Source organism: Balaenoptera musculus, chromosome 6, assembly GCF_009873245.2.
Source record: "Balaenoptera musculus isolate JJ_BM4_2016_0621 chromosome 6, mBalMus1.pri.v3, whole genome shotgun sequence".
Lineage (NCBI taxonomy): Eukaryota > Metazoa > Chordata > Mammalia > Artiodactyla > Balaenopteridae > Balaenoptera > Balaenoptera musculus.
In genome coordinates, this window is record NC_045790.1 from 5,546,967 (window position 1) to 5,574,483 (window position 27,517).

At 44.9% G+C, this 27,517-nt stretch overlaps 1 protein-coding gene across 1 annotated transcript in view; it reads left to right on the plus strand.

Annotated features, from left to right (window-relative positions):
- The window catches only part of GALNTL6 (polypeptide N-acetylgalactosaminyltransferase like 6), a 1,174,587-nt gene that overhangs the window by 1,135,952 nt on the left and 11,118 nt on the right, over positions 1 to 27,517 (plus strand). Inside the window, 2 exon segments of the mRNA XM_036854715.1 lie at positions 12,978 to 13,094; positions 21,867 to 22,016. Of these exon segments, the coding sequence (XP_036710610.1) occupies positions 12,978 to 13,094; positions 21,867 to 22,016 (267 nt within the window).

Below are 27,517 nucleotides of genomic sequence, written 5' to 3' on the forward strand. Positions count from 1 at the left end.
TGGTAAGAAGGAGAGTGGGAGTATTTTTATCACCACTCAGCTTTGTCCTCTACAAAATGGAAATGTTACGGCTTCATAATTGAGGGCCCGCAAAGAAATATTTCAGGGAAGTAGTTATACCATGTATTACACTACTAGTTGGTATCCCAAATGCAATTTGACATTTTCACCTTTTTTGCCCTTAAAGACCCAAGTCACCTCTTTTAATATGGTGTGTTTAACAATGATGAAATTTACAGTAGAAAACTCAGACCCTGAATTATCTTACTTGAAAATAAGGACAATTTGCTGACCTTCCTTAGAAGGATGGCTATTAAACTCACGAATGAGTTCAAGAGAACCTACTTCTCCAGAGAACTTTAAAAGCCCACAGATGATCATGTGTCTCAGGGACTTTGCTGCAATCCTGTCCAGGTCTAAGGGTCACATCCTTCTCAGAATCAACTCTATGAATTTGATTGCAGATGTTCATTAACTAACAGTCCTGAATTTTACACAAGAGCTTAACATCCCTCTATTCGATAAGCTTTTCAACCTGCCCACATTTCAATGATCTGACCTGAATTCAACAGGAAGAGTTATTTTATCTGGACACCATGTTGTATGAGTCATCTCTCAAGTACTAAAAAAGTTGCTTTATTTTCGACGCCCGTGGCTATTACCCTCAGATCCTTGAGGATGATGTTGGAAGTGGATTTTCACGATTACCCTGGAGCACATCGGAGATTTACTGGCAAATCATAGATGAACGCAGCAATTGGCAGGAGTGTTTTCGTATTCCTAGAACAGCACTCCAGGGGAAAATGACAGGAATAGGAGATGTCAAGGTATTAGTTAAAAGATGAGGTGTACGACGGGGCCGAGTCTGCGGAGATGGCTCCGAGCTGCTTTCCGAGTGTGGGGACAACCACCTTGCCGGGGTGTCTTCCCACGATCTCGGCAGAGATGGGGCCACACTGCACACGAGCCAGCTTCTCCCGAAGACACTGCCTTCAAAGAAGCATCTCCGCTCGTAAACCCCTTGACACACGCTGGTGCTGTTAGCAGCGTGGGAAGTGGTCTTCTCCTAGATCCCTTCTCTGCACGGACTACTCATATTAACTCCCGACTCTCAGATCTCCTTCTGGCAACTTTTCCTGTAGATACTCCTGAACTCTCCCTGTAAAATTTTCCTTCAGGTCTCATTTCCCCTCCTCCTGTTCAGCTTTAATGAACTAGTCTGAGTTTTGTAAATTGCAGGGAGAAAACCAGGGCATGAGTGACTCTGTTCATCTCCTAAGCTACTCCTTACACTTTACCCAAAAAAGGTCTGCTTTCATGTTTCTGACATACAGTGCGCTTTTGTCTCATAACACGTGTGTGCATAACTCACACCAAAGCGTGAATAATAGCTGCCTGAGCTCTCAGAAACTTTTGCTCGGCCAAGCCAGTCGGTCACTGGCTTTTGCCAGCCGTGCACCCCTTCGAGGATGTGTACTAAACTAGTTCCTTCTTTGACTTTGTGAAATTACAACACCAAAACCTAAGGGAAAAAAATCCAAACTAAAAAAAAAAATTAAAATATCATAGTTACTAAGAGTTCATATTCTTGTGTGCTCCAGAGATCACGATTGTTCCGTCTTCTCTGCTATATAAGTCATCACTATTCTGCCATTTTCTAATTTTTCTTTTCGGAAAGTGGACTCTTTTAAAAAGCCAGATTCAAAATCTAGGGTCTCGTGCAGAGGTCAGGAAATGCTTGCTCCCTTTAACACCCCTGTGATGCCTTCTCTGGTACCAGCACCCCTTCCCCCCCGCCCAGAGTCCAGCCATTGTGGGCAAGCAGCTGGGCCCCTTCAGCCCTGGACCTGGACCACTGGTCACTTCTCCATCCCTGGGCTGCCAGCGCTTTACCGAAGTTCCCTGATCGTTAAAGTGGTTTTATTTCTTTTTTGTTTTTTTCTTTTTCTTTATTGAAGTATAGTTAATTTACGATGTGACACATCGTATTATTTGTAATGGCTACAAAGTATTCCATTGTATGCCTCTATCATAATGTATTTAAACAATTCCCTATCAATGGATAATGGATATTTATGTTGCTTTGATTTTTTTTAAGTGGTTTTATTTCTAACACTGCTTCAGCTTCTCTACCTCAGTCAGACTCCAACCCAAATTTGGACTAAGATCACTTCTTTTCTAAACCCAAGGATTCATAGCTTTCTTTCATCTCCATGTATCCCTTTGAGCTCAGTAAAGCATTTACCACAGACTTATCACCCCAAACTGCACTCTTCTGGTGAATTAATTATATCCATTTCCATAACGTGTTGTAAGAGCTCAGATCTAGGGATCAGAGACATAGGTACAAATCCCGCTTGCCATCTACCGGTCGTATAATCATGGACAAACCATTTAATTTCCCAGAGCCTCAGTTGCCATTGGGAATGGATACACAGCACAGCAGTGGTGCAGATGAAGAAGTGAAATAATGGTTGTGAAAGCTCCCAATTTAGTATGAAGTAGGTACTCTCATTTCTCTTCCTTCTATCAGAGAAAGTTGCTTATCATAACTCTAATAAGTGGTTTGTTTATACAAATCTTCCTCCATATCTATTTGCGCAAATCAAAATGTTTTTGGCGATTAATCCTTAATCTGAAAGTTCTGTTCTGACACTGGATATCGTTGTTTCACAAACAATACTCACAATTCTTCATTTCAAGTGGCAGGACACAGTTTTAGAAATAGACTATTTGGAGGAGAACACATATAAATCTGCAGGCCCTATGGTAATATTTCTGCCGTGGGCTCATCGTTTTCTTGCATAATGTAAGCCAGGCTTCCGAAATGAGCAGTTCCAGTAGGTCCCAGGGCAAGAGAGAGATGCCAAAGCAATTAAGTTTATGGTAAATTCAGAAGAGGAAAATGTGCGTACGATAGGAAGAAAATCTCTGTGGGCTTAATTTCTAGGAAAGGCAGGAGTCGTCTCTGCCAGCAGCCACGGGACGCCACTAGCATGGCGCAATTAGGGGTGGAATGATCTGCTCGAGCAGAAATAGTGTGACGGCCACAAGGCAGAACCTTCCACAGCGAAGGTCCTAGAAGGATAATGAGAGCGTTTTCAGTACTTGGCATTTATATGCTGGGTTTTTTTAAAATTTTTGTGGAGTACAGTTGATTGCCAATGTTGTGTTAGTTTCAGGTGTACAGCAAAGTGATTCAGATTATATATATATATATATATATATATATATATATATATATTCTTTTTCAGATTCTTTTCCATTATAGGTTACTACAAGATACTGGGTACAGTTCTCTGTGCTCTATAGTAGGTCCTTGTTGTTTATCTATTTTATATACAAACGTGTGTATATTTTAATCCCAAACTCCTACTTTATCCCTCCCCTTCCATCCTTCCATCTGCTGTTTTTAATTTCTAAAAGCACCTCACAATTTTTTTATCCTCCTCACATGAATTGGGGAGGGCTCATATATAATTCTGTCCTCAAGTCTCCCCATCCCAGAAAGGTTGTTCCGTGTTAATTCTGCTTTTCCTCATTCCCATCGAGGTCAAGCTTCCTGAAAGAGGAGCTTGCATTCGTTGCCTCCCATTTTTCCTCTGTTCACTTGGCCATCTGTCTCCTGCCTTCACTGACCTTGGAAATTGAAACTGTCCTTGGAAAGGCCCCTGGGGACCTCCTAGCGGCCAAGTCCGACGGCCCCTCCCAGCCCCCCCTGACCTCACTAAGGAATTTGACTCTGCTGACCCCCGCCCCCCTCCATGTCCACTTCTTGAAACCCTTCTCTCTGCCTTCTCTCTGGCTCTCCTCTTACTTTCCCGGCTTTTTCCCCGACAACTCGTTCTTTGCCTGCTTCCCAGAGAAACCATTCCCCGAATTCCACTCTCAACCCTCCTCCTCCTCTTTGCTGTGCAATATCACATCCTCCTCTGACTCCAACTATTACTCAGTCAGATTCCAGGCAGGAGGCAGAAATCACACCTGTAATCTGAACAGGGAAATCTTCATGGGCAGAAAAGCATTAACTAGTAAAAGGGGTAAAATGGACTTTATAGGGCACAGAAGTAGCCGCCTTCAGGGAACGTGAGCAAGGCGGGAACTCAGAGGCTTAGGAGAGCCCACCCCTCCCCCTTCCCCTCCCCACCCCTCCCCCACTCCTCCCCTCCCCCACCTCTCTCCTGCCCCTCCCCCACCCCTCCCCCTCCCCCCTCTCCTCACCCACTCCCCCAGCAAGGAGGAAGGTCAGGCCTCCTTTGCCAGGTGTGGCTGCTGCAAACAGCGCTGCCAGGTGGTGGTGAGGACACCTGCAGGAGGCAGGAGCCCCCGCGAATCCATGAGGACCTCTCAGGTGAGGCCGCTTCCTTCTGCCCCACCCCACACGCCCACGTGCTGATACACATGGGGAAACAGGGCACATGAAAGAAGGAAAGAGCCTTCCTCCTGCTCTGCACCCTCCATTAGTAAAGCCTACAGTTGTAACCGGTGCGAGGAAAATGTCTACAGGGTCCACCCTGAGTACCACAAAGCAAGGCAGAGGGGATAGGTGTGGAGTTGAGAGGTGATGTCTTAATAATCGACATAGTGGATGATTTCCAAATCTGAATTTCTTACCCTGACCTCCCTCCCAAACTTCAGACTGTCTATGTATGGATGTCACCAAGACACCTCAAACTCAGCACATCTTCATTATCCACAAGCAAACGATTGTCAAGACCTGCAAATGTTCTCTGAAAAAAAAATGTGTCTGCAGTACACCTCTCCCTTTGAATACGTACACATTCTTTGGATACATTCTATCACTACCTCTACCAGAGTTCAGATTCTCGTTATCGATTAGAACTGGTGCCTTTGCTCACAACAGCATTACTCTTCATCTCTCTTTCCCATTAACACCAGAATTGACTGCCTAAAATAAGATTTTCTTCTCAAAAACTTCTAATAATTCTCTCTGCCAACAGCACAAGGTCTACATTGCTTATCTTGGTATTTGCAACCTTCCCAAAATGGCACCAATCTACCCCCCTGCCAGCCCCATTTTTCTATGCATCTCAATACTGCTTCTGCTAGTACTACAATAAAGCTAACATTTATGGAGCAATTAGTATGAACCAGACACTAATGCGAGCACCTTTTACGTATAATCTCATTTAATCATCACATCAAATTTATCATGTATCATTATTATTATCTTCATTTTACAGAAGAGTAAACTGAGACAAAAAAGAAGCGAAATAAGTTGCCTAAAGTCCCACAGCTAGTAAATGGTGACATCAAACTCTAAACCCAGGCAGTCTAATTCCAGAATCTATACTCCTATATACATTATATTTCTTTCTAAAAATAAATACACGTAAGAATAAATTTAACCAACAGGGCAAAAGACATATACAAACATTACTGAAAGAAATTTTAAAAGATCTAAATAAATGTTCATGGATTAGAAGACAATCTTGTTAATACTACCCAAAAATACTATGGCAACACTACTCAAAGAAATCAACAGGCAATCCCTATCAAAACTCCAAGGGCTTTTTTTTTTTGCAGCAATAGAAAAACTCATTCTGAAGTTCATATGGAATCTGAAGAATCCTAAATAGTCAAAACAATCTTGAAGACGAAGAACAAAGTTGGAGGACTCACACTTCCTGATTTTAAAATGCAACACAAAGCTACTGTAATCAAAACTGTGTGGTACTCCGATGACCCAGCAAGCCCACTTCTGGGTATATATTCAAAGGAAATGAACCAACCAAAAACCAAGAAGCAAGTAAATGTGAACTGTCTGTCATACCGGCATTTCCTGATTGGATAATTTATGCTTTAGTCTTCCTCTCCCAGGAAGGCAAAGGTTGGTCAACTTAGACTCGCCCAGCAATTAATCTTCTAATATTTTATCCCATTTGAAATGACCCAGATAGTCAATGAATTCTCTTTATTTAACTTAGTTTAGTTTCAAGTTAGCAAAATCTGGAGGGACTATTTTAGACAGACATTCCCAGAACATAATTATTCCTATAGAGTTTACCTAAAAGCTCTTATCTCATTTACATTTAAGTTTCATCATATCAAGTTATTTTCCTTGCTGACAAATTTGCAACAGATATAATAAGGTCTTGTTTGACCTCTAGTCTTATTTGACCTCTAGTAAACCTAGGTACAACAGAAGTATTGTACTTAACACTGATGACTCTAAAAACATGTCTATATCAATCAAACCAACAGGCTTCAGTAGCTTCAATAACAGATATCAATTCAGTACTGAGTATTTCCCAGATCACATGAACCTGAAATTCATTCTATGTCTGAGAATTCATATAAGCTTGTAATTTCTTTTAAGCAAATAAACAGAGCTCATCCACAAACCAATCTTGGCAACGCCATCTAGAAGCAGAGACACCTCATATTTATAAGGTACACATAGTCATGCATATATCTCTACAGACACAGAGATCTCACAGTTTTCCTGCTACAGCTTAAAAGGCCTCTCTTTTTTGTCTTCACTCTCAGAGATTAAAGTTCCTGAGAGCCCAGGTAGATCATTTATATCTCAAAAGGCACAGGGAGAGAAATACCAATTCCACCTAGAAAGCCAAATTCCTCTAACAGCATAAGCAAAAACCCATTTTAGAATGTCAAAGGCTTCCCATTTTGGCCATTTTCACGGCTTTTTTTTTAGTTTCTAAATAGCCGATTCAGTTTAAACAAATAACAGGAATAGAGAATAATCCATATCATTCACACACATGCACACGCCTCACTTGCAGAGGAACAGGAATCAGCATTCAAGTTAACGTTCGCCTCGGCTCTTAGCTCAGCTTCCGTGGCCTTTCTTAATATAAAAGGCAATGGCCAGCCCACAGCTGTGGCCAATATCTCTGCAACAGCCGTAGGGGCGTCTAGGAGTTCTCTGTACTCTCTCGGCGGCCCCCATTCATCAAGGACAGGCACTGCAGGACCCCGATACTAGTGGACAGCCACCCCAGGGTTACCCCCGAAACTTTCAGGCCCCACGTGTTAGTGGTCGGCCCCAAAACTTTCCATTCCCAGTCCTAACTTCCCGACATCTCGCTGCTCACGGGCGTTTCCTCCGTCTCCTGGCTGTTCCACCAAATGTTGGGCTGCACCCTGCAGGCCTACAAGACCTGTACCTGCCCAGCTTTAAGAAGGAAGGAAGAGCCCGGAGCCAGCGACAGAGGCGTCAGTGGTTAATGCATAGGGGAGCTTACATGTCTGAGGAGGGTCCTGGGGCCACTCCCCACTGTGGACGGTGGACGGCGGGCAGGACATGGAAGCAGTCTTGGCTCCCAGCAGCAGGGGGAAGCCCAGTTATAGGGGGATTGATGTCAGGTGAGCTCGTCGGTTACCAGGGAAACCAGCAGAGGAGCACACCCCTTCCCTCCCATTGGATGAGGTATCACGGTGGAGACGTTCTGATCTCAAGGTTAGAACAATCACCAGCTGCGGCCGGGCAAGTACTTAGGGAGGTCAGTCATGTGAGTCTGGTGGTAGCGATCAAAAAGAAGTAACTGTTAAACGCTAGCGGATCCCTTGTAACACGTGCTGGGCCTGGTTGTGAGTAGAATGCAGCACACATTCAAGGCAGGAATAAGACGAACAAAGTCTGAGGATCTAATGTAAAACACGCTGACTGTAGCTGGTAACACCGAATTATACAATTGAAACTAGCTAAGCAAGGAGAACTTGAATGTTCTTACAAAAAAAAGATAAATATGTGACGTGATGGCTGTGTTAATTAACTAAATGAGGAGAATCCCTTCACAAAGTAAACGTATATTCACTCACCACAAGGCATACTTTAAATATCTAATTTTAGGACTTCCCTGGTGGCGCAGTGGGTAAGAATCCGCCTGCTAATGCAGGGGACACGGGTTCCAGCCCTGGTCTGGAAAGATCCCACATGCTTCAGAGCAACTAAGCCCATGCGCCACAACTACTGAGCCCACGCGCCTAGAGCCCGTGCTCCGCAACAAGAGAAGCCACCGCAATGAGAAGCCCGCGCACCGCAAAGAAGAGTAGCCCCCGCTCGCCGCAACTACAGAAAGCCCACACACAGCAGCAAGGAAGACCCAATGCTGCCAAAAATAAATTTTAAAAACTAATAAAACAAATAAATATCTAATTTTATATGTCAATTATACCTCAAAGCTGAATTTAAAAAAATAAAAAGGTTTATGGGCTCTCAGAGGAGAAATCCTTTTCCCACTTTACTAGTCAAATTCAATCAAAGCTGCAAGACCCTGAAAGAAAACTGGCCCCATCAGGTGTATTGGCAGCTGAGGTGCCTGCGAAGCCCTCTCGGTGCTACAGCATGCCGTGGGCACCAAAAAGGTCACAGTTTTCCAAGAATGAAAAAATAAATTATCACCAACAGAACTCTGGGATTTGAAGAAATGTTGTCCATAGGAAGGAGAATCACTAAGCAACAGTTTTTGGAGCCCATCAATAAAATGATGGACGTCTCTGCAGCTGTCTTCACGGTCTTGAGGACCCTGACCCCACCCGGGGGTCTTCATCTCCCCCAGACATGCCCCGCCCTGTGAGGACACCATGCCAGAGGGGGATCAGGAATCATTGGTCGTGATGCGCCAGGCCTTTCTGGGTCACAAGGGACTAGACATGCTTTCAAAGAAGGGGACAGATTTTTGGAGGGTTGAATTCGAATTTATTTTTATGAATTTTTTAAACTGAGATATAATTGACCCGTAACATATTACTTTCAGGTGTCCACATAATGATTTGATATTTGTACATATTACAAAATGATCACCACGATAAGTCTAGTTAACATCTGTCACCACAGAGTGACTAGTTTTCTTGTGATGAAAGCATTTAAGACCTACTGTCTCAGCAGCTTTCAAATATACAACACAGTACGGTTAACTATCCTGACCGTGCTGTATATCACATCCCCAGGACTTATTTATTTTATAACTGGAAGTCTGTACCTTTTTTTAGCATTTTCTGGGGGGGCCCCTGCACCGTGAGGCATGTGGGATCCCAACCAGGGATCGAACCTGCGCCCCCTGCATTGGAAGCTTGGAGTCTTAACCACTGGACCACAAGGGAAGTCCCCTGGAAGTCTGTACCTATTGACCCCCTTCACCATTTCACCCACAAATCCTTTTTTATTTTTCACTGTATACCAGTATCTAGCATAGTGGCTGGGACATACCAGGTACTTAATGTTTGTTGAATGAGTCACGAACGTACTACTTCTTACTTAAAACACCCCGAGTCTATGGGGGGCAAAAGGATAGCAAACCATGGTCTAGCGTTTGTTGAGCTGAGGTGAGTCTCTCTTCGACAACCAACTGAATTACCTGCCAGCCACCTCGACATTTATCTCACATGCCCCTTCTCCTGTGCCTCTTTTATAAAACCTCTCGTGTTGGGGAGGAAAAGCCAAGGTTCCAGCTGAGCCTGACTTCTCTTGCGGACCTAAGAAATCCTTCACTCTCCGCCAGACCTTTTCCTAATCCTTGTCCAACAGGAGATTATCTCTGTACTCCTGTCATACACCTTGAGTCCCTTTTGCCCCATTTTTCTCCTGCTTCCCACCCGTTCCTAGTCAAGCACCACCTCACTTTCTAATCCTGCCCCGTGTCTCTCAGATTCCTTGATGCAATTTTAGTGCTGCCGAGTCCCCGTGCTGGACGTCAGAGGAACAGAACAGGAAAATTCCCTGCTCTGCCCTGCCCTAGATCTGGGCGTGTGTTTGCCTGTGAACTGCTTTTCCTTCAGCCGCAAATACAGAGCCCACGGTGAAAAAGTCCAAATCATTTGTGTTTTTTCTTGCCTAATTTTTTTTAGAAAGAAAACTTGATTCAAATGGATAAGCAAGTATTAGGGTCCGTTCTGTTGGGATTTTACTCATCTGTTTATTATGACAGATCTGTGCTTATGAGCCGAGGATGGGATGTGCGCTCTGGCTGAAGAGGTGGGAATGAAAACAGCAGCAGATGAGGCTGGCCTGATGAGCCTTGAGACCAGGTGCCCGCCTTGTCCTCTAGTGAGCTCTCCGCATCTCTTCTCTGGCACAATGATGGGCTGAAATCTACACAGATGTGGACAGTTATGGCTTGGAAACTTGAAATTTGGTTTCTGCAGCCATTTATCCCATTGTCTACACAGATGCCATTTGCCTGAGAATTTAGAACATTCAAGGACAGGAATTATGTATATAATTTATCAGTAATTTTACACTCATTTGAGGGTGCATATTCAAAAACTTTCTCGTTGACATGTACACACTATATTTAAAATGGATAACCAACAAGGACCTACCGTATAGCACAGGGACCTCGGCTCAATATTACGTAACAACCTAAACGAAAGAAGAATTTGAAAAAGAATAGATACATGTATATGTACAACTGAATCACTTTGCTGTACACCTGAAACTAACACAACATTGTTAATCAACTAGACTGCAATATAAAATAAAAAGTTTAAAAAAATTTTCTCGTTGAAAAAAAAAAAAAAGGAACATTCAAGGGTTTAGAAAAGGGTTTTCTCTACCCCTGCCAGAGCCCTTTCACGCTCATAGCATTTAGAAACAGAAAGAGGCCCTCTGATGGCTTTGGTGCAGATCCTTGGGCAGGTCTGGCAGATACTCTGCCCGGCATCCCTGGCTGGTCCAGGTCCTTTTCCTCCCCGAGTCCTTCTCTTCCAAGAGCAGAGCCCGTGCAGCTGGTCCCTCTGCGGCCACGTGGCCATAAACCGATAGCAGCTGCTTTTCCCTCCCCGTGGATCCGAGCTCCTGGACTCAGGAGAGGGAACAAGAGTGCCCTGAAGGCGCCTTTAGCATCCCTTGACACTGGTTCTCTAAGAAGAGTGAGTCTGTGAATTCAGTGGCCAAGAGTAAAGCGAGAGCTCGGTCCAGAGTTCTCCCCGGCAGCCCTCGGGTGGAGCAGCTTTAGAAACCAACACCCTGGCCCCAGATAAGATCAGACCAGACGGGCGCTGATGGATGCTGGCCTCTGGAGAGAGATGAAGGCTCAGACTTCTGCCCCTCAGGGTGCTTCTCTTTCACCCAATAAACTGGATCACACACCTGGGAGCTGAGTCCGCAAAAGGCCTATTTTAAGCGTGGCTCCCCAAATTCCACAGTAAAATTCCTCCCTGGTGCTTGACTGAGGAGGTGGAGAAAAGGTGAAGGAAGTGGGAGTGTCCGGGGTGCTCGCCGACATGGCCTAGTTCATCCCCTGTCCTTCAAGATCGCCCATGAGACTAAGAGAGTCAATTCATTTGCAAGGGGGAGGGGGGGATTGGGGGGTGGCAAACATTTTCCCTCATTCAGCTTCAAATGTGGAGTCTATGGTGCCCAGGAAAGTGAATAGAAAAATGCTTGTGTGTGTCCACTTACAGTTTGTCCATTTGTTTTTGCAAGAGTGTCCATAGCTCTCCTTGGATTCTCGGGGAGGTCCGTAGGCCAAAGTAGGTTCAGAACCGTTGCCCTGTGTCCTCCATTATTTCACATCCCCTGTCATCGGGGACAGACACCCCGAGAATAGTGGTCCAGTAGCAGAAGACAAGCCCCAGCTGTTGCCAAATTCCGTGGATCAGGAAACTGGAAACCACATTGATTCCCTCCTGAATGACACTATACCAGCCTCTACTCCTAAAGGAAGTGGAAATGAAACAGCTCTCTCCAGCACACCCCATCCAGGCGTCATTTATTCCATTCGTGACACCCAGTACATCACATGACAACCTCCTCTCTGCCTCACCGCCCCATCCCAGGAGGATCAGGCCCCATTCAGGCATCCTTCCGTCCTGGAGAGACTCCTTATCTACTCATGCTGGGCAAAAGAACCGTGACTAAAACGATCACTTGAGTACATCCTGTTCTTGTTTCCATTCTTAGTGGTACCTAAAGGGATTATTATAATCCAGGACTCTACAAAGGCATGGAAAGGATTGAGATCCTTGAGCTTATCTAAGCAGACACACCTCAGTAACAAACTGTAGACATTGCCCAGCTCTGCAGCAGGATGTGGGTCTGATGCCGACAGGAAGATTGGTGGAACCTTCACGCAGGAAGATCTGACGTGGGGAACTGTCTGCAACCAGACTTTTTCCATTGCTGTTTCTGCTGTTGATATTTTTCACCCCTTTTCCCACCCCCAACTATTCAGTTCTTTACATCCATGTTAACAAAATACTTGCTAAGAATTATGAGTGTTTTTTCCTCATTCTGCAACTTTTCAAATTCCAGACATGATGTGGAGAACCTTCATCCAGTAGAGGATTACACCGACAGTACTATCCTTCCTGTTTTGCTAATACTCTAGGATGGCATTAATTTATCATCCAGCAGAAATGCTAAACCAGGATGACAGGTGCAGACAAAGACCATCACCAGGATGACAGGTGCAGACAAAGACCATCCCAGGATGACAGGTGCAGACAAAGACCATCACCAGGATGACAGGTGCAGACAAAGACCATCACCAGGATGACAGGTGCAGACAAAGACCATCCCAGGCCGCTGGGGGCGTCAGGTGGCCACATCCTTGCACAGTGATCTCTCTCTTCCTCATAGCTTTTATCTGCACCACCTGCCTCAGAGCGGAGCTCTCCCAGCTAAGGTGGTGAAGGGAGAAGACACTTTGAAGCAGGAAGATAACCAGTTCCAAGTTCAAGAGCTACCTGAAAAAGAAAAATCTCCCATCGTACGGAAGTCATGGACTCCACGTTCGTGCTCCTGGGTCATAGCTTCACACACTGCCCGGCTGAGATTTTGCTGTTCAATCTTCCCATGTTCTTTTACACGTAGACTGGGCAATGTTCTAGTTAATCCTCTGATTTCTCTCCATAAATTGCATATAAATTTAAGGCATCATTCAATCATCATGTAATCAAAAAAAAAAATACCAAATCTCCACCAGGATTGTCAGGAGCCAGGGGTACAATGAAAAACAGCCCATCCTCATCCTGTCTTCTTTCCACAGCTTCGAAACGTGGCAGCAAACCTCTGCGTGGACAGCAAACACGGAGCCACAGGGACCGAGCTGAGGCTGGACGTCTGCGTCAAGGATGGTTCTGAGAGGACATGGTCTCATGAGCAGGTGCGTCATGGGGGGAGGGGCTGAGGCAGGGGCAGGCAGTGTGGGAACAGACCTCTAGGTGGGACCTGGGTGAGGCCCTGACAGGTCACCACCCAGCTCTGCAGTCAAGGGAATCACTTCACTTCTTTGCTTCCGTTTCTTCTCAGAACAGTCGTGATTGTTAATTGAGATCATGTACAAAAATGTGCTTTAAATAATAGAAAGGGGGACTTCCCTGGTGACGCAGTGGTTAAGCACGCTCCCAATGCAGGGGGCCCGGGTTCGATACCTGGTCAGGGAACTAGATCCCGCGTGCCACGGAGCAACTCAGAGTTCGCATGCCACAACTAAGGAGCACACGTGCCACAACTAAGGAGCCCACCTGCCGCAACTGAGACCCGGTGCAACCAGATAAATAGATAAAATAAATACTAAAAAAAAATAAAATAAAAGGGTGGCAAAAGATAGACCATGCTTTTAAAAAACTAATAATAACAGAAAGGGTGGTAGAGATGTTGATTGTGACCCTAGTCTTCTATTTCCTTTCCCAGAATGGTAGTTTTCAAACCATGAAAAGCTTGTAGAGTGCTACGTAACTTTCCCAAGCAAATTTCATGGTTTTACTGAAAGACTCTTGGTTATTCTGTAAGTTTTTGTGACTTTCTCTAATCTTATTTTCCCCCTCTGGCTGTTTACTGAAAAGAATACTTTACATACACCTCTCGTGGTAGCAGCAGTTTGTAATCTTACACACAAAGGATCACTTGGAGGCAATAACACCCCAGCATGGACTTCAGGGGAGGCTTTAAGACTATTTATTGCTTTTGCTTGAAAAATATTTCGGAGCAACTCAGTTTATTAAGTGAGGTATGATTCCTGACCCTCTTTGAAACACCCTTGAAAGGGGCTTTCCTCACACTGTGTCACCTGTAAAAGAGGAGAGACAGTGGGTAGAATTATGTCTGCCCGTTTGTATTATTTGAATATTAATTTACAAAATATTTCAAATAGGAAACTATAAAAAAATTACGGCACACCCTGGTGGACTCATCACACGGACTGAACGAGTATCTACAGCTATTGCCATATTTTTTACAAGAAAAAAAATGTACAGATACAGTGAAAGCCCCTTCCCCCCACCCTACGCCCCCCTCCCTCCCTCAAAAGGATACATCTCAAGTTCAAGATCCTATGTCGGGCTTATGCCTTGTCTCCCAGAATTGTCCACGATGCTTCTCTTATGAAAACCAAGAGTAGGCAAGCAGTCTCCAGTAAGGCATTAGTTCTCTCCTCCAGCTGTTCCTCAAGTGTCCATCTTGAACATCAAGTCAGTGAAGCTCCCCGTCCCCCAGCCTGGGTTCTCCACGAGCTGTTCGAGTGCGCAGACTCGGCCTGTCGGCCCCGCCCCGGCCCCTCCCCACCGAGCATCCCCTAACCCTCCGGCCTGCAGAACAGCGCAGAGCCGCTGATTCAGGAAAACAGCAGCGGCAGACCAAGCCCACGGCCCAGCCCAGAGTCCGCCAAACAACCCCTAACCCAACACCCTCCCCCACCCAGCCGGGAGCCCGGTCCTTGTCCTCTTCTCCCGCAGCCTCGTGGTCTTCTAGAAGGATCATGGGCCTTCGCTCAGGCCAACCTAGATCCCAGCCAGTTTAACCTGTGCGTCCTTGTGAAATCGTTATATCTTTCGAGGCCTTAGTCCCTCCCCCTTTAAACAGGGACAGTAACACCCACCTCACGAACAGGGTTATCGTGAGAATCAATAACGTCCGTGACGTCCCAGCATCTTGCACAGGTAGCAGGTGCAAAGCAAATATACTCTGTCTTCTTCCTTCTCACAGCCTTCCCCGCAGATCGCTTTATACCAACCCCAAACTAGAAATCTCCCGCCATCCGAGGCAGCCGCCGAACATCAAATACTACGTCTCACTCCCTCAAATACACCCTGCACGTGTGGACACGTATCAGATGGGTTTTAAAGAAGGTCCTGCAGCTCGAGGGTCACTGGGGGGCGTGGAATATCCGTGGAAGCTGACGGCCTACTCCATCCTCTGTCCCTTTCTATAAGTGCCACGGGGATGTGACCAGGGTGGTGGACGGTGCCAGCCTGTTTCCCCCAAGAGGCAATTCAGACTGCAGCCTGGGAACAAAAGAGAAGGCTTCAAGGCCAGTCAGTAAGGCTGGCATCTAGGGTGGGAAAGGATATTTTTTTAAAAAGGAAAAGGAGAATGCCATAAGGAAAATCCGTATCTGTTGGGTTAAAGTTCACTCCGCCATCTCTATTCAGCCCAACCAAGAGACACACCTATCCAGGTGGCTGATACCTGAATGCCTGGATCAGGTTGAACGTCTCCATCCCCTGGAATGTGCTAGAATGAAATATGCTCTGGGCTGCAGATTTTGTTTGACGGCTGCACGTAAATATAAAGAAAACCAGCTACACTGCATACATTTAAAATTTTTTGGTTCAGCTCCTCCCCGACCCCGCCCCACCCCAAGCTAAACTGCAAAAAGCCATGGCATGTAATTCCAGAAATAGTCACCAGAGGGCAGCACTAGACAAGCAGACAACTATCTAAGAGGAACGAAAGATCAGTTACTACAGCTCGTGAAAGAGATTTCCAGCCTCTAGCGACTTCTGAAAACAGGGCAATGCAACAAGGTTGAAAGGAGGTAAAGTCAATCATATCTGAAATACGTATCACCGTATACTGACGTGGCGGTTCAATCATCACAAGCTGCTTCATTTTCCAGGAATTAACTCTTCGCTTTTTTCGATATATTACTCAAGGACTTCTAAAAATTAGGACTCATTCTTCTACCTTTAGATTAAAATTCCCAAAGGAGAAAAGAATATCAGGACAGGAAAATTATAGGCACTCTTTTTTGATTCAAAAGCATTCAAAGAACATGAAAGGGGCACTTATTAGAGCTGGAATGATTTTTTTTTTTAATGGCAAAAATAAAACACAAATGAATAAACAAAATAGTTCCGTGGGGAGTTAAAGAGAGTCTGTGGAAGCAGCTGGTAAGAAAACGGCTTTTGTCACAGAGGAGGGGGATGATTGAGGCTCCCCTGAGGGAAGGGAGCGTGCAGTTCATTTTCCAAGTCTTCGGTGCCAGGGGGCAGCCCTGACCTGTGCTGGGAGGAAGTCTGCAGGGGAGTCTCCGTCCTGCTCAGGATGCTGCCCTGCCCAGAGCTGGACAGAGACGTGCGCAGACGGAGGCGGATCAGTGCACCTGGTACAGGACAGCTGACGGGGGTGCAGGGTCAGCCTCAGGGCCGAGGATGCCAGACCACAAGGAGAAACGTGCAGTAGCCCGGACCTCTGCCAACCGCACGCCGATGCAAGAAAATCTAACTAATCACGGAGAGAAAAATCGTTTCCATCTTCTCAGGTCAGGTAGCAACACTGAGATAATAAATTGACGTGCAGCAGCGAGGCTTGTGAGCCGGTTCGTATAACACAACACAGACTCAGGCAACGTTACACACACCAAGAAGTATGACTTACCTATCATTCCGAATCCGTTTTAAAGTATCACTTCAAAGAGGAAAGTGGAGAAAGGAACATCAATTTACTCCAAGGCTGAGGAATTTGAGGTTGAAAAAAAATCAGGAGGTATTGTGCAGGGAACCTGAATAAAATCTGAATACTTCTTGTCAGCGAGGCGCAGCCCAAGGGTTTGCAAACCATCAAATACGTGCATGAGGTCTGTCTGTTTCCGCTTTGACACGATTGCACGGGGGCATGTGGGCCTAAGGAATGAGACGCTCGGTGCCTGATTGGTTCCTCACCACCATTAGGATAACTTACGTGGCAGGAGACAGCATTTCAAAGACACGAGAGAGAAAGATCTTAGCTAATGGCAGGTGCAGCAGAATAAAGCCGTTTATATAATCCAAAGACGCGTCTCCCGGGACGCAGGAAAGTAAGCACCAGGTGATAATAATAATACTAATGCCTCAAACACTGAAGCCTACAAGCGGATAATCAGTCTGCACAGCTGAGAATGATTACTGCACCCTCATAACAAGCCTGGAAACAAGAACTAAAAGTCACCCGAGGGTGCCCTGAGATGTAATTGTGACAGCAGATGAATAAATCAGCCGAGAGACAAATGTGCCCGTTTGCTTTCACGCAGGTATTCTTTTGGACTTGACTGATCTATTTAATAAAAAGTAAGGAAAGGAAACAGAAAGAAAGTAAAAAGTAAGAAAAGACTGTCTGGGCTTCCCTGGTGGCGCAGTGGTTGAGAGTCTGCCTGCTAATGCAGGGGACACGGGTTCGAGCCCTGGTCTGGGAGGATCCCACATGCCGCGGAGCGGCTGGGCCCGTGAGCCACAATTACTGAGCCTGCGCGTCTGGAGCCTGTGCCCCGCAGCGGGAGGGGCCGCGATGGTGAGAGGCCCGCGCGCCGCGATGAAGAGAGGTCCCCGCACCGCGATGAAGAGTGGCCCCCACTTGCCGCAACTGGAGAAAGCCCTCGCGCGAACCGAAGACCCAGCACAGCCATAAATAAATAAATAAATAAATAAAAATTTAAAAAAAAAAAAAAGAAAAAGAAAAGACTGTCTACAGAGGCGTACACAAGCCTGGACTCCTGAAGTGTGCCGGTGGCCAGTCATTGCACTTCTGCAGGCCAATTGTCCCCAACTGGGTGATGATGACAGAGCCTTTCAGCTCTGGCTTCTACGTGTATAAAAACCGAAACGAGGAAAAGAGACAAAGCAGAAAATCGATAAACCATCAAGACCACTGGTTCCTGCGCGGGCTGCACTGCTTATAGTACCAAGGGGTTGTGATATTTAAATAACATAAAGATTTAAGCAATGACAGGTGTACAGGCCAGGAAATTTTTATTCTAATAATAGGTAACTGAGCCTAGAATCATTGGAATTGAAAGCTCCAAAAAATTAATTATTGTTGTAATTAGACACAAACAACACAAATTCATTTGAGAACCTGAAAAGACTAATTATTAGTTCCTCTTGACAGTTATCCCAATGCACTTTCTGTTAATATAATGAGTGCGAGTTTTTACTTATTCAATAGAAATTTTATTGGACGTTAATTAAATGTCATGAATTGTTCTGGGTGCTGGAAACGCAAAGATGAAGAAGATGTGGTTCCTGCCATTACGGGTCTCACGGTCTAGTGAGGGATACAGAAACACAGTCGGACACTCACGAGAAATAAGGTGGGGGATGGGAGGGAGGAAGGGAGGGGTTCAAAGAGAAGGCTTCTTAGCGAGTGGACCCCTGAACTTAACCTTAAAGGACTGCTGAGCAGTAACTAGGTTGGCCAGTGAATGTGGGCCTTCCAACCAGAGGGGCTCCTGTGAACAAAGTCACCGAAGGGGAAATACATACCACCTGATTAGTGCAAGGAACTACAGTTTTTTAAAACTGAGGTGTAATTGACCTACAGTTTTATATTAGTTTCAGTAATACAACATATTGACTCGTTATTTGTATCTATTGTGAAATGATCACCCCAGTAAGTCTAGTTAACATTCGTCACCAAACATACAGAATTTTTTTCCTGTGATGAGAACTTTTAAGATCTACTCTCTTAGCAACTTATAAATCTTCTATTGTTGATAGAACATAAACTAAAGGGAAAGGGATGCAGCTGGAAAACATGGCAAAGTCCAGATGGTGGAAAGTTCTTTATGTGTTAAAGAGTCTGAACTTCATTCTCTAAGGGTTATGTGAAAATATGGTGAGATTTCAGGTTAAGAGGTAACATGGTCATATGGGTCTTTTAAACTCTAATTCGAAAAGATACATGCACCCCAATGTTCACTGCAGAAGTATTTACAATAGCCAAGACATGGAAGCAACCTAAGTGTCCATCGACAGAGGAATGGATAAACAAGATGTGGTACATATATACAATGGACTACTACTCAGCCATAAAAAAAGAATGAAATAATGCCATTTGCAGCAACATGAATGGACCTGGAGATTATCATACTAAGTGAAGTAAGCCAGAGAAAGACAAATATATGATATCACTTATATGTGGAATCTAAAAAAATGATACAAATAAACTTAGGTACAAACAGAGATAGACCCACAGACATAGAAAGCAAACTTATGGTACCAAAGGGGAAAGGCAGAGGACGGATAAATTAGGAGTTTGGAATTAACATATACACACTACTATATATAAAATAGCTAACCAACAGGGAACTGTACTCAATATTTTATAATAACCTATAAGGGAAAAGAATCTGAAAAAGAATAGATATATATGTATAAATGAATCACCGTGCTGTACACCTGAAACTAACACAAAGTTGTAAATCAGCTATACTTCAATTTAATAGAAAACAGATATGAAGGTACCAGAAGAGGAAGGTGGGAAAGAAAGCAATCAGAAGGTCGTTCCAAGAGTCCAGACAAGAAACATTGAGAGCAAAGGTGGTGGAGACAGAGGGACAGGGACCACCTCCTGTAATACTTAGAAGACAAAAGTGGTGAGACTTGGTGATGGAGTAGATGAAGATGATGAGGGAGACCAAGGACATAAAGACAAAGGACTCCCAGGTTGCGAAGCTGAATGAGGTGACCAACTAAAACAAAACACAGGAGCAGAAACAGGTTTAGAAGGGAAGGAAATCAATGGAACTCAGGATGTGGTGACTTTGAGATGTCTATGGGACACGTAAGAGGGAGATCCTACACAGGGTTGGACATAACACAGATGATGAGTTATGCACGTACCAGCGAGAGTTAAACTGAGCATGTGTGAGACCAACCAGGGAAGGTGCAAGGGTGGGATCTGAGGAACCCTGAGCTGGACCTACATTGACGGGATAGACAGAAACGGGACATGGGCAGGACAGAGCTCTAGGATAACACAGGAGCACAGTATCTGAAAAACCAAGGGAGCGGTAGGTCCTGATCTGAAGGGAGTGATCAAAAACCAGAAATAGCTGAACAGACACTTTTCCTTGAGAAATGATTCCCCTGCGTAGGGTTTGAATGAATCTAAAAATGCCTCAGTCCGCAATCATATTAAAATGATGACAACGAATCTAGGGAAAGAGACCACACAATTCCTCTGCATGAATCTATTTCAAATGCCTAGCCTAAAACACCTTCCTCTATTTAAAACATCCTATTTTGTCGTGTCTCCCAGGGAAACAGAAGGCAATCTCTCGCCACAACTCAGACAGTAGGCTTCATATGTTTGATTTAGATCAGTTCTTTCCGATTTTCTTCAGACCACTTAACCCAGCTTTTTCAAGTCTTCTGCAGTGTCCCCACCATTTAACTGTTTCTGTTAGCCATCCCTGGAATTTTGCCAGATTCTCTGCATTTTCTTACCCAGGTAGGACCCCAAAACTGCGGTAATCTGCAGCTTGACAGAGCCGAGTGTATTGTCTGCTTACAGCTCAGCACTGTGTTTGTTTTTACATCCACACAGTCTCCTGACATTGAGATGTTAGAATTGGAAGAAATCCTAGGGCTGATCTAGTCCATTTTCCCACTTACTTAAGGATTTCTCGTACTGCACCCCTCAAATGGTTATCCAGCTCAAACTCCAAAAAATACCCTTTCCTTACAGAAGTGTTGTTTTTTCAATTTAATACATTGTAAAATCAATTTAGTGCATCCATAAGTCACATTTTAAAAATAATAGAATGGGGACTTCCCTGGTGGCGCAGTGGTTAAGAATCTGCCTGCCAATGCAGGGGATGTGGGTTCGACCCCTGGTCCAGGAAGATCCCACATGCCGTGGAGCAACTAAGCCTGTGCACCACAACTACTGAGCCTGCGCTCTAGAGCCCGCGAGACACAACTACTGAGCCCACGTGCCACAACTACTGAAGCCCTCGCGCCCTAGAGCCCATGCTCCACAACAAGAGAAGCCACCACCATGAAAAGCCACTGCAGTGAGAAGCCTGCGCACCACAACTAGAGAAAGCCGGCGCACAGCAACGAAGACTAGCCCCCGCTCGCCGCAACTAGAGAAAGCCCGCACGCAGCAACAAAGACCCAATGCAGCCAAAAATAAACAAATTAATTAAATTAAATTAAAAATAAATAAAATAAAATAATAGAATGGATGGATGGAATAGAATAGACTAAGACAGGAAAAGTTTGGATGGAATATCAGAGTCTATTAAATGCATTGAGGACAAATATTTCATGAAATTTCCGTTTTCATTTGGGGGAAAGGGGATCTATGCATATTTGCAAACTGTATCTCTTACTGGGAGTCACAGTCTAGAACTTTCTACACTGCCCGGCAGGATTACTCTTACCAACTCCAGGAAATCAATTTGCCTATTCTTTACTTCATCAAGCTTAGCTTTCATTTAAATCAAAATTTTCAAGTTGCTGGCATCCATCCAGCTCAACCCTACTCCCGGTCTTTTCTCAGTTAATCTGCCCATTTAAGCTAACTGTGTGGCATTTAACCCACTAATTTTTTTCATCCAAATGAAGAAGGTAAAGGGCATCATTAAAAAGTTTCTCCCCTCCTTCTGTCCCTCTGTCTCCCTCTGTCTGTCTGTCTGTCTGTCTCTCTTTCTGTCTATCTAACCGGAACACTTCATTTGCTTTTTTGGCCAGCCTTGGCCAAAAGTGCTTCTGGTGTTGCTACAGAGCATTAGCATGCATGCCTTTTTCAGTGCCCCTATTATGCTGAGACATAGGTCTTTTCCTGTAAATCACGAAGCAGGAGTTCTTCGTAGCTAAAGGACATACCTCCCCCTGCTTCTGAATCTCTCCAAATTCAACTCACTGTAGCTTTTCTGCTATTGTTGTTTTGTTAGCTCTTCACCTTTGGTTGGAGAGAAGATATTCGGCCAGGTGAGCCCCTGCACACCCGAAAATTCTGCTTCGACGCCATCTCCCATAGCAGCCCGGTCACTCTGTATGACTGTCACGGCATGAAGGGGAACCAGCTCTGGGGACATCGGAAGGTAAGGGCCAGCTCACTGCGGGCAGGGAGCTCTCCAACTGCCCTGCTTCAGGTTTTCTAACGCAAAGGTTTTTGGTTTTAACGCACTGTTTTGACTTAAATTGTTACCTGGCCATTTGGTTCATGCATTTGGAGACCACAGCAAAGATGAGGGGAAAGACAGAGGGTGTAGGAAGGGGCATTGCTTTGGCTTTGCTGGCCACGTGCACACCCAGCACAGTCAGTTATGACTGCACATGGCTTTGAGCCAGGACACAAGCCCTACACGGGAGGGGCCTGGTCTCAACCCAGATGGCTCCCAAACGCAGGGGCCACGTGCCCTGCAAACAAATGTGCACGTGTAGAGTTTTTCACGACACCAATTCACACACACACACGGATTAACACATCTCTTTACTTATTATGCATCTCAGGCTCATTCGCTTGGGAGCTCTCTGGGTTAAGACAATTACATTTACACAAATACTAATATATTCATGTAGATCTAATTGTTGCAACCCTTATATAGAAAGACCCATTTTTAATCTGGCCAAAATCCTGCCCAAGTATAGCAAAGGAGAACTTATTTGGGGAATTTAAAAGTTTAAAGAATTAGAAGGGTAACATTTATTGCTAGAAAAAATAGTTCAAAACTAAATAGAAAATCATATTTTATTGAGTTGAGCATTTAAGTAAAACATAAAGAGCAATTAAATATTTTAAAATATTTCCATTAAGTTATCTTTTGATAGCTTTTTAGAATACAATTTTTCTCTCAGCTTCTTTGGTTTCTCAGGCAGGACTCAGCTGTCAATTAGCAAGAACTCGTAAGTTCCATTCTGCTCCTCAAGTTTGCAGAATTGCTAGGGGCCTCCCCGGCCAGGTGGAAGATGCCCTCGGTTTGCCTTTGCACACTCTGGAATGACTCAGCCTCACCCCAGACTGTAAGGAAAACGTCCCACCCACCACTTGAATCAGGAGTGTTGGCCAGCCTTGGCTGAGGTCAAGTCAGTATCCCCTGAAATCACAGAGAGCTGAAGGGAAGGGTCTGCAGAGAATCAACATGGGGACCACTGGTTTTGATACCTGTTCCCTCACTTAGTGAGCTTTCTGGCATCTACCTCTTAGAGGTGGGCACTGAAACTTATACTCAAAGGCAGACTCATTTGTACAAGTTTATTCTGCACACTGCCACACACCCCTGCCAACATCTGGCAGGTTGTGGAAAAAGTACAAAACACCAGTTGTTATATCCTCTTAAAAAGCAATTTAAAATCAAAAGAGCTAATGAGAAGATGGCATCCGATATGATACGGGGTGATGGGGGGAAATCAGACAAGAGGAAAACCTCCCTGTTTTCCTTGTGAGATATACCAGAAATGATTAATCTTGTCAAACCCTTTTGCTATTCAATATAATGCAGTCCGTGCGTGGTGCAATAAAGAAGTGTTTTGTTTTGTTTTTGATGGTTATATGCTGACCGTTAGGAAGTTACTTTCAGGGCACATGGATAAAATACCTGATCTGCCATTTGCCTCGTGTGCTGTTGGTCCCCACGGAGCGGACCGTTTCTCATCACTGCTTACAGCATGAGGGACAAAACACACCATAATGCCCAGTTAAGCCAGGAAAGTACAGGGACCCTCCAGGCACAACTGTGCTGGTCTCTTTCCTCAGACCTGGCCTCATGTGACTCTGATTTCACTCACCGGGTAGTTATACAGCAAGCACGATTTATACATCATCGGGAACATGCCCAAGGCCTAAAATGGAAAGTTTCTGAAATAGCTCATCTCAGGTGATGATTCAGGCCTGTTCAAATGTACCTGTTTGAGAAAGACCCTTGTCTATTCCAAGGGCCCTTCCCGAGGCACAGAGCGAGAAGTCCCTCTGGTGGGTGCCGCCTTGTCTGTTTGGAGGCATTGCTTGGCCCTGGGGGCTTTGGACAGCTTAGCAATCTCTGGAGTCGGCTTTGGGGTCCCCCTTTGTATCAGCACACTGACGAATCCACGTGGATCCCTGAGACTCTGCTAACTGCCTAAAGGACCCCTGTGGGGCATCTCTTGGGCTCCGTCCTCCTCATCCTCCAGCTGGTGAAGATTCACAGGGCTAGTGTCTTACACACTTCACAACCACCTGGGCCTGTTACGGACAATCCACAGAGGAAGAAACAGATTTGGGGCCAAGCCAGCATTCAAGCGCAGGTGCATCGGGCCTTGAAGTCTCTCCTCTTTCCTGCGCCCTTAAGCAATCCGATCAATATTCCCCGGGGCGAGTCCTGATACCTGTTGGATTCTGCATCACCAAGACCAGACAAGCGCTTCTCCCAGCCACACAGAGATTTCCTGGATTGAGTAGTGGCTGCCGGCGACCTGCCTGAGTGGGGAAGGGCGCCGTCGGCCCCGCTTTCTGACCTCTCAGCACCCATCAGCTTTCAGATCTTGTTGGCCTTTTTTTTTTTTTCAGGAAGATTTTCCCCTTTCCCCCCAGCTTTACTGAGATATAACTGACACACAACATTGTGTAAGTTTAAGGTATACAACGTAACGATTTGATATACGTATGAACTGAGAAATGATCACCACAACAAGTATAGTTAACAAATGCATCACTGTACAGAGTTCTGTGTGTGTGTGTGTGTGTGTAGAACTGTTAAGATCTACTCTCTTGGCAGCTTTCAAGTATACGATACAGAGTTATTCACTGCAGTCCCCATGCTGTGTATTACAACCCCAGAAACTTACCCAGCTTAGAACTGGACCACCCTCCCTGACCCTCCGCCCCCTGGCTCTCAGTTATTTTTCTGTGCCGCTCTTTGCCACCACGAGAAAAGGAAGGAGTCCCTATCCTAGGGTCGGGTAACTAGGCTCCTGCCCAGGCATCTCCCCTCATAGCAGGTACCCAGGGTAAGAAATCCCATTTTCGGTTTCTTTCGCCACCAGGGGGACCCCGGCTACAAGAACGATGAGTCGCAGAAGAGACCTCAGTAAAAATATTCAAGTCACCAGCCGACACTCAAAACGACATCTGAAACAAGAAACTGTCCCGCCGCCTCCTCAACCCCCTACATCTAGTTGGTCCCTAAGACGTGCGAACCCCTCCCTCGCCTTGCCGTCCCTGTGGCCACAGCCCCGACTGCAGCCCTTCCCGTCTCAGTCCCCGATAGCTGCAAAGGCTCCCTTAAAGGGCCACCCTGCCTCCGCCCTCCCCCCCCTGCAACCCACCTTCCATCCTGAAGTTAGAGGGGTGCCCACAAGAGCTGGTCACTGCATCCCTCTGGTCTATACGTTACTTGGTTTCCCACCGAGAAGATGAAGTGCCTTCTCTCAAATTCTCATCCTGCCTCTTCACGATCTGGTCAACGTCACGGTGGCTTGTCTGGCCTAAGACATTCTAATTCATCCTGGAACTGTAATGTGATCTTGAGTGAGTTATTTCACATGTGTGATTTTCAACTTCCACGTCAATAAAACAGAGACAGTAATTCAATGAGATAAACCGTGGAAAACTTCCAGCAAGGTTTCTGACCATATGATCGAATTTCCATCCATGTGAGTGACAAGTACACTTTTTACACTGAGAATAGTGGGGAGCTATATCATGCTGTATAGCAATCTATGCTAAGAAATATTAACTACTGTTATCCCCCCAGATCAAGAGCTATCTCCCATGTCCTTTTCTGGTAAGGAAACATTTTTATGGGAGTATAACATATATCCTCATTGGGGTTTCCCCAGATGTAGACCCTGAAGTGAGAATTTGAGTGCGAGTGGTTGGGAGATGCCCACCTGCCTCCAAAGTCATGGCAGAGAGTAGGGAAGTGAAACAGGGAAGGAATGGGAACCAGTATAGGGCCTGTGAAAAAGCAAGTACCACTGTGGGCAAGGGGAGACCAAGCCCACCGACACCTCTGCAATGGTCTACAACACGTACCGACGGGAAGGGGGTTGGGCTATTTGAACACCACCACAGCCAGTCTCGGCTTACGGCTGCTCCTGGAGGGTGTTTATTCCTGACACCTCTGGGCTGCTGCTCTTACAGACGGAGCTGTTCTAGAGCCCAGAGAACAGAGGCCGTAGAGCGAGATACAGGGGCCAGCTTCAGGAGGTCAGGTCGGCAGGCACTGAAATCCTGGGGCCTGAAGAACTGTGGGCAGGTGCTGCCTGAGAATCCAGACCTTCCCACCTTCACCAGCACCTGGCACGTCGGTTTCTTTTTCTCTTCCTTTTTCCGTTCTGTGGTTGTAGAGTGAGATCACACGTCTGTTAGCCTTTTTGGAGACCTTCTTTGAGAAGGACCTGTTCAAGTCTGTTGACCGTGTTTTAACATGGGTTGTCTGACTTTTTTTTTCTTTTCTTTCTTTCTTTTTTTTTTTTTTTACAGATTTTGAAGAGTTTTTGGTATATCTAGGTATAGTGGTTATTTGTAAATATCTTACTCTAGTCAGTTTCTGGCCTTTTCTCTCTCCTTGGTGAAGAGCTCTTCTTTCTGATTGGTGTTTTCTGTGTCCTGTTTAGGAAATCTTTGCCCACACCAAAGTCAAGAAGGTAGTATTCTAAGACATCTTTGGAAGCTTTGCTGTTTAACCTTCTGCATTGTGGTATATATTCCCTGGAATAGTTTTTGTTTACAATGTAAAATGGGGCTGTTTGTTTCATATTTATATTCAATTGATCAATCATCATTTACTTAAAAAAAATCATTTTTCCCACTGCAGGGAAGTGGCACCCTTGTCATAAGTCGAGGGGCCTTATATGCATGGTCTATTTATGAATCCTCAAGTTTTTAACCCTCTGACTAATAAGTCTTAGCCATACAGAAAGTAAACTGAGAGAAATAAACAAACTTAACCTAATAAGAACCAAAACCCCATAACATCAGTCTTAGTGGTGAAATGTTTCAACTTCCCTCTGGAGACTGGGAATAAAATATAATGTCTGCTACCGTCACTTCTATTCAACATTGCACAGGGGGGCTTCCCAGAGCCATCAGGCAAGATAAAGAAATTAAAAGGTATAAGAAACAGAAAGGAAGAAATAAAACAGTTTACTCACAGGCGACATAGTTGCGTACATAAAAAAATCCACAGGTTATACATCCAAACTATTAAAGTTAGTAAGTACATTCAGCATAGTTCTGGATACAAGGTAAATATAAGACAATCAAGTGTCTGTATGCCAGCAACAAAAAACTGGAAAATGAAATTCTAAACTTATTCCACTTGATCACCATAAAAGGTATCAAATAATTAGGAATAAATCTCACAACAGATGTGCAAGGCCTTTATACAGAAAACTACAAAACATCACTAAGAGGAACTTTTAAAAATACAAAGGAAAGCTAGCATGTTCAAGGATAAGAAGACAATATTGTGAAGACATCCGTTCTCAAGCAGGTGTTAGCATTTCATGCAAAACCAATCAAATCCCAGCAGGTTTATTTATGGAAATTGATGAGCTGCTTCTGAAATTTATATGGAAATCAAAGGGCCAAGAAAACCAAGAAAAAGTTGAAGAAGAAAAA